General features: G+C 50.2%; 1 protein-coding gene across 2 annotated transcripts in view; it reads right to left on the bottom strand.

The window, feature by feature from the left end:
* The window catches only part of EXOG (exo/endonuclease G), a 79,212-nt gene extending 71,609 nt beyond the window's left edge, over positions 1-7,603 (bottom strand). The window contains exon 1 of one of the 2 annotated variants that reach the window (XM_063921836.1): positions 7,370-7,603. In XM_063921836.1, coding sequence (XP_063777906.1) covers positions 7,370-7,496 — 127 coding nt within the window. In that variant the 5' untranslated portion in view covers positions 7,497-7,603. The remainder of the gene's footprint in view (positions 1-7,369) is intronic. The other variant, XM_063921837.1, reaches the window with a different exon arrangement.
* Between the last annotated feature and the right edge of the window lie 636 nt (positions 7,604-8,239).

An 8,239-nucleotide genomic window follows, 5' to 3' on the forward strand; every position in this document is an offset into this window, starting at 1 on the left:
CACATCTCTACTTATAATCCATGTTACCTACCACATGCAGATACACACATACACTGTAAGTTTTTTTTGTTTGTTGCTGTTGTCAGGAGCCAATCAACCCACAGTGGGAGGAAGACTAAGCAAGCATGGGAGAACATACAAACTCAACACATTGCTTGCTGCCACAAAACAAAATCTTTATTTTTAAAACTTTAAGCACACCACACATTCACAAAGGAAGAGGGCATATGTTTTTTCTATGTACATACTTGCAAGCACTGTGTATGTACAACTGACCTTGCACCTTGATACAATTTGTGCTTTCTATATGCACCTAGATGCTGATATTATTGTGTAAGCATCTTTGCATGGACACCCTTAAAACCTGGACTGTTAGCATTGAGGTAATACTGAAATCTTCAACATCAGAGGGAAAAATAAAACTTTTAGGTGACTAAGGGGCCCATTTATCACCCGTTTCCAGGGTATAGCTGCAAATATTAAGTATGGGCTACACTTTGCAAGTTAGCTGGCAGAGGGTTCCACCCCTGCAATGGCTTCTGGCATATGTGGTCAGGAGAACGTGTGTATCCTAAGGTGTCCAGCTACCATTCCGAACACATCACAGCGACGTGCCTGCGTGTACCTTTCATACCTGCTGGAAGAATAAACGCTTACGGAAATGTGATTGTAGGCGCTAATATCGTGTCCACATTGCATTGAGTATGCTATTGATAAATAGACCCCTAAGCACTGCACCAGCAGAATAAGTAAAAAAAAAAGTGAGTGTACAGCTTGGTGCACCTGGCAGTGCAGGGAGAGGGTGTGCAGCATTGTGCGTCTGGCAGTGTGGGTAATAATAAGAATTTACTTACCGATAATTCTATTTCTCGTAGTCCGTAGTGGATGCTGGGGACTCCGTCAGGACCATGGGGATTAGCGGCTCCGCAGGAGACAGGGCACAAAAGTAAAAGCTTTAGGATCAGGTGGTGTGCACTGGCTCCTCCCCCTATGACCCTCCTCCAAGCCTCAGTTAGGATACTGTGCCCGGACGAGCGTACACAATAAGGAAGGATTTTGAATCCCGGGTAAGACTCATACCAGCCACACCAATCACACTGTACAACCTGTGATCTGAACCCAGTTAACAGCATGATAACAGCGGAGCCTCTGAAAAGATGGCTCACAACAATAATAACCCGATTTTTGTAACAATAACTATGTACAAGTATTGCAGACAATCCGCACTTGGGATGGGCGCCCAGCATCCACTACGGACTACGAGAAATAGAATTATCGGTAAGTAAATTCTTATTTTCTCTGACGTCCTAAGTGGATGCTGGGGACTCCGTCAGGACCATGGGGATTATACCAAAGCTCCCAAACGGGCGGGAGAGTGCGGATGACTCTGCAGCACCGAATGAGAGAACTCCAGGTCCTCCTCAGTCAGGGTGTGCCCCTGACCAAGTAGCTGCTCGGCAAAGTTGTAAAGCCGAGACCCCTCGGGCAGCCGCCCAAGATGAGCCCACCTTCCTTGTGGAATGGGCATTTACATATTTTGGCTGTGGCAGGCCTGCCACAGCATGTGCAAGCTGAATTGTACTACACATCCAACTAGCAATCGTCTGCTTAGAAGCAAGAGCACCCAGTTTATTGGGTGCATACAGGATAACAGCAAGTCAGTTTTCCTGACTCCAGCCGTCCTGGAAACCTATATTTTCAGGGCCCTGACAACATCTAGCAACTTGGAGTCCTCCAAGTCCCTAGTAGCCGCAGGTACCACAATAAGCTGGTTCAGGTGAAACACTGACACCACCTTAGGGAGAAACTGGGGACGAGTCCGCAGCTCTGCCCTGTCCGAATGGACAATCAGATATGGGCTTTTGTGAGACAAAGCCGCCAATTCTGACACTCGCCTGGCCGAGGCCAGGGCCAACAGCATGGTCACTTTCCATGTGAGATATTTCAAATCCACAGATTTGAGCGGTTTAAACCAATGTGATTTGAGGAATCCCAGAACTACGTTGAGATCCCACAGTGCCACTGGAGGCACAAAAGGGGGTTGTATATGCAGTACTCCCTTGACAAACTTCTGGACTTCAGGAACTGAAGCCAATTCTTTCTGGAAGAAAATCGACAGGGCCGAAATTTGAACCTTAATGGACCCCAATTTGAGGCCCATAGACACTCCTGTTTGCAGGAAATGCAGGAATCGACCGAGTTGAAATTTCTTCGTGGGGCCTTCCTGGCCTCACACCACGCAACATATTTTCGCCACATGTGGTGATAATGTTGTGCGGTCACCTCCTTCCTGGCTTTGACCAGGGTAGGAATGACCTCTTCCGGAATGCCTTTTTCCCTTAGGATCCGGCGTTCAACCGCCATGCCGTCAAACGCAGCCGCGGTAAGTCTTGGAACAGACATGGTACTTGCTGAAGCAAGTCCCTTCTTAGCGGCAGAGGCCATGAGTCCTCTGTGAGCATCTCTTGAAGTTCCAGGTACCAAGTCCTTCTTGGCCAATCCGGAGCCACGAGTATAGTTCTTACTCCTCTACGTCTTATAATTCTCAGTACCTTGGGTATGAGAAGCAGAGGAGGGAACACATACACTGACTGGTACACCCACGGTGTTACCAGAGCGTCCACAGCTATTGCCTGAGGGTCTCTTGACCTGGCGCAATACCTGTCCAGTTTTTTGTTCAGGTGGGACGCCATCATGTCCACCTTTGGTCTTTCCCAATGGTTCACAATCATGTGGAAGACTTCCCGATGAAATCCCCACTCTCCCGGGCGTCGGAATGAACACTGCTGACAGTGCTATCACCTGATTTTCCGCCCAGCGAAGAATCCTTGCAGTTTCTGCTATTGCCCTTCTGCTTCTTGTGCCGCCCTGTCTGTTTACGTGGGCGACTGCCGTGATGTTGTCCCACTGGATCAATACCGGCTGACCTTGAAGCAGAGGTCTTGCTAAGCTTAGAGCATTGTAACTTGCCCTTAGCTCCAGTATATTTATGTGGAGAGAATTCTCCAGACTTGATCACACTCCCTGGAAATTTTTTCCCTGTGTGACTGCTCCCCAGCCTCTCAGGCTGGCATCCCTGGTCACCAGGACCCTTCCTGAATGCCGAATCTGCGGCCCATTAGTAGATGAGTACTTTGCAGCCACCGCAGAAGAAACACCCTTGTCCTTGGAGACAGGGTTATCCGCTGATGCATCTGAAGATGCGATCCGGACCATTTTTCCAGCAGATCCCACTGAAAAGTTCTTGCGTGAAAACTGCCGAATGGAATCGCTTCGTAAGAAGCCACCATTTTTCCCAGGACCCTTGTGCAATGATGCACTGACACTTTTCCTGGTTTTAGGAGGTTCCTGACTAGCTCGGATAACTCCCTGGCTTTCTTCTCCGGGAGAAACACCCTTTTCTGGACTGTGTCCAGAATTATCCCTAGGAACAGCCGATGTGTCGTCGGAAACAACTGCGGTTTTGGAATATTTAGAATCCACCCGTGCTGTCGTAGAACTACTTGAGATAGTGCTACTCCGACCTCCAACTGTTCTCTGGACCTTGCTCTTATCAGGAGGTCGTCCATTTTCTTTGAAGAAGAATCATCATTTCGGCCATTACCTTGGTAAAGACCCGGGGTGCCGTGGACAATCCAAACGGCAGCGTCTGAAACTGATAGTGACAGTTCTGTACCACGAACCTGAGGTACCCTTGGTGAGAAGGGCAAATTGGGACATGGAGGTAAGTATCCCTGATGTCCCGGGACACCCTATAGTCCCCTTCTTCCTGGTTCGCTATCACTGCTCTGAGTGACTCCATCTTGATTTGAACCTTTGTAAGTGTTCAAATATTTCAGATTTAGAATAGGTCTCACCGAGCCTTCTGGCTTCAGTACCACAACATAGTGTGGAATAATACCCCTTTCCTTGTTGTAGGAGGGGTACTTTGATTATCACCTGCTGGGAATACAGCTTGTGAATTGTTTCCAATACTGCCTCCCTGTCGGAGGGAGACGTTGGTAAAGCAGACTTCAGGAACCTGCGAGGGGGAAACGTCTCGACTTTCCAATCTGTACCCATGGGATCCTACTTGTAGGATCCAGGGGTCCTGTACGGCCCCAGCGTCATGCTGAGAAACTTGGCAGAAGCGGTGGAGGCTTCTGTTCCTGGGAATGGGCTGCCTGCTGCAGTCTTCTTCCCTTTCCTCTATCCCTGGGCAGATATTACTCTTATGGGGACGAAAGGACTGAGGCTGAAAAGACGGTGTCTTTTTCTGCAGAGATGTGACTTAGGGTAAAAACGGTGGATTTTCCAGCAGTTGCCGTGGCCACCAGGTCCGATGGACCGACCCCAAATAACTCCTCCCCTTTATACGGCAATACTTCTTTGTGCCGTTTGGAATCTGCATCACCTGACCACTGTCGTGTCCATAAACATCTTCTGGCAGATATGGACATCGCACTTACTCTTGATGCCAGAGTGCAAATATCCCTCTGTGCATCTCGTATATATAGAAATGCATCCTTTAAATGCTCTATAGTCAATAAAATACTGTCCCTGTCAAGGGTATCAATATTTTTAGTCAGGGAATCCGACCAAGCCACCCCAGCTCTGCACATCCAGGCTGAGGCGATCGCTGGTCGCAGTATAACACCAGTATGTGTGTATATACTTCTTAGGATATTTTCCAGCCTCCTATCAGTTGGCTCCTTGAGGACGGCCCTATCTGGAGACGGTACCGCCACTTGTTTTGATAAGCGTGTGAGCGCCTTATCCACCCTAAGGGGTGTTTCCCAACGCGCCCTAACTTCTGGCGGGAAAGGGTATACCGCCAATAATTTTCTATCGGGGGAAACCCACACATCATCACACACTTCATTTAATTTATCTGATTCAGGAAAAACTACAGGTAGTTTTTTCACACCCCACATAATACCCTTTTTTGTGGTACTTGTAGTATCAGAAATATGTAACACCTCCTTCATTGCCCTTAACAAGTAACGTGTGGCCCTAAAGGAAAATACGTTTGTTTCTTCACCGTCGACACTGAAATCAGTGTCCGTGTCTGTGTCGACCGACTGAGGTAAATGGGCGTTTTAAAGCCCCTGACGGTGTTTGAGACGCCTGGACAGGTACTATTTTGTTTGCCGGCCGTCTCTGTTGACATTATCACGTAATTCCTTGAATAAGCCATCCATTCCGGTGTCGACTCCCTAGAGAGTGACATCACCATTACAGGCAATTGCTCCGCCTCCTCACCAACATCGTCCTCATACATGTCGACACACACGTACCGACACACAGCACACACACAGGGAATGCTCTGATAGAGGACAGGACCCCACTAGCCCTTTGGGGAGACAGAGGGAGAGTTTGCCAGCACACACCAAAAACGCTATAATTATACAGGGACAACCTTTATATAAGTGTTTTTCCCTTATAGCATTTTAATATATATAGTCATATCGCCAAATAAGTGCCCCCCCTCTCTGTTTTAACCCTGTTTCTGTAGTGCAGTGCAGGGGAGAGCCTGGGAGCCTTCCCACCAGCATTTCTGTGAGGGAAAATGGCGCTGTGTGCTGAGGAGAATAGGCCCCGTCCCCTTTTCGGCGGGCTTCTTCTCCCGTTTTTCTGAGACCTGGCAGGGGTTAAATACATCCATATAGCCCCCAGGGGCTATATGTGATGTATTTTTAGCCAGAATAAGGTACTATCATTGCTGCCCAGGGCGCCCCCCCCAGCGCCCTGCACCCTCAGTGACCGCTGCTATGAAGTGTGCTGACAACAATGGCGCACAGCTGCAGTGCTGTGCGCTACCTTATGAAGACTGAAAAGTCTTCTGCCGCCGGTTTCTGGACCTCTTCACTTTTCGGCATCTGCAAGGCGGTCGGCGGCGCGGCTCCGGGACGAACCCCAGGGTGAGACCTGTGTTCCGACTCCCTCTGGAGCTAATGGTGTCCAGTAGCCTAAGAAGCCAATCCATCCTGCACGCAGGTGAGTTCACTTCTCTCCCCTAAGTCCCTCGATGCAGTGAGCCTGTTGCCAGCAGGACTCACTGAAAATAAAAAACCTAACAAAACTTTTACTCTAAGCAGCTCTTTAGGAGAGCCACCTAGATTGCACCCTTCTCGGCCGGGCACAAAAATCTAACTGAGGCTTGGAGGAGGGTCATAGGGGGAGGAGCCAGTGCACACCACCTGATCCTAAAGCTTTTACTTTTGTGTCCTGTCTCCTGCGGAGCCGCTAATCCCCATGGTCCTGACGGAGTCCCCAGCATCCACTTAGGACGTCAGAGAAAATAGGTGTGCAGCGTGGCACACCTGGAGTGTGGGGGAGTGGGTAAGCAACATGGCGCCGCGCACCTGGAGTGTGGGGGGAGTAGGTGTCCAGCATGGCTCACCTGGAGTGTGGGGGAGTAAGTGTGCAGCATGGTGCACCTGGCAGTGCAGGGAGTGGGTGGGTGTGCAGCACAGTCAGGACTGGGTGTGCGGCATGGTGCACCTGGCAGCAGGAAGGGGGTGTGCAGCGTGGTCCGTCTGGAAGTGTGGGTAGTAATAGGTGTGCAGTGTCGCACACCTGGAGTGTGCGGGAGTGGGTGTGCAATGTGGCGCACCACCTGGAGTGAGGGGCAGTGGGTGTGCAACGTGGCGCACCTGGAGTGTGGGGGAATGGGTGTGCAGCATGGCACACCTGGAGTGTGGGGGAGTGGGTGTGCTTGGCAATATGGGAAGTGGGTGTGCAATGTGGCGCCCCTGGAGTGGGATGGCAGTCATTAGGTCGACATGATCACTAGGTCGACATGGAAAAAGGTCAACATGAATCTTTCACTATTTTTTTTCTCTCATTTTTTGACCTTTTTCATACTTAACAATCCACGTGGACTACAATTGGGAACGGTAACCTGTGGCGAGCGCAGCGAGGGGTTACCCGTCACTTTTTGAAGAAAACTACACAAAAAAGTTTTAAAAACCTCATGTCGACATAATGACAATATCGACCTAGTGATTATGTAGACCTAATGCATGTCGACGAAACGTGGTCGACCCAATGTATGTCGACCTAGTGAACCACACCCCCTGGAGTGTGGGGGAGTGGGTGTGCAGTATGGTGCACCTGGCAGTTCAGGGAGTGGGTGGGTGTGCAGCATGGTGCCCCTGGCAGCGGGAGGGGTGTGCGCGGCATGGAGCCCCTGGCAGCGGGGAGGGGGGGGTGCAGCATGGTGCCCCTGGCAGCGGGGAGGGGGGGGTGCAGCATGTTGCCCCTGGCAGCGTGGAGAGGGTGTGCGGGGCATGGTGCCCCTGGCAGCGGGGAGGGGGTGTGCGGCACACACGTGTAATAACGGGGAGGCAGAGGTCGGTACTGAGCTGGCTAATCTACAGGTTCTCACCCGGCTCTTCTCTCCTCCGGTCATACAGATACAGGGCGGCCAGGCAAGAAGCGCTGCTGACCGTCGCCCCCAACACGAATCCCTCTAGGAAGCGGCGGTGGAGGAACCGGTAGAAGTGAGCTGGCATCGCACCAGGAAGCGGTGACTCTAGTAATATTACTACACAGCCGCCGCTCACGCCAGCACAGTGTCACCAGAGAACAATGTGAGCGGCTATGCGCCCTCTGCTGGCCGGACCCCCTATACAAGTGGTACGGCTGAAGGCGAAATGCAGTGCCAGCGACACCTACTGGCTTCTGCCTGGCATCACCTCCTACAACTGAATGAGCATTTTATTGTTCTCTTCCCTCGGTTCACAATAAACAAGTACCATAATCTGCAATGTCATACTACTACCAGTACCTACTGACCAAATGTAGGATCTAGGGACGAGGCTGAAGTTAGCTTCTTATTCGGCCAGCTTCTTATTCACTTCTTATTCAAGCTCCAGCTTCTTATTCACTTCTTATTCGAGCTCCAGCTTCTTATTCAGATAATTCAGTTTTGCAAGGGTTAATGTGTCTTGGGCAACACATTTGACGCCTGAAATTCACAGAGTAGGGTCCCTTTCATATGACCCACCTGTATTTTGGCTTGCCCAATGCTGGTTTGGGCATGAAATACGCTGGCAAAGTGGGCACATACACTATAATTCACCATTTTGAATAAGTAGCTGTAGTTTTGCAGGGGTTAACGAGTCTCGGGCAACAATTTTGACACCTGAAATCAATAGAGTCGGGTCACTTGCATATGACCCACATGGATATTGCCTTGCCCAACACTGGTTTGGCCATGAAATACGCTGCCCAAGTGGGCACCTTAACACTATAA

The sequence above is a fragment of the Pseudophryne corroboree genome, chromosome 5 (genome assembly GCF_028390025.1).
Source record: "Pseudophryne corroboree isolate aPseCor3 chromosome 5, aPseCor3.hap2, whole genome shotgun sequence".
Lineage (NCBI taxonomy): Eukaryota > Metazoa > Chordata > Amphibia > Anura > Myobatrachidae > Pseudophryne > Pseudophryne corroboree.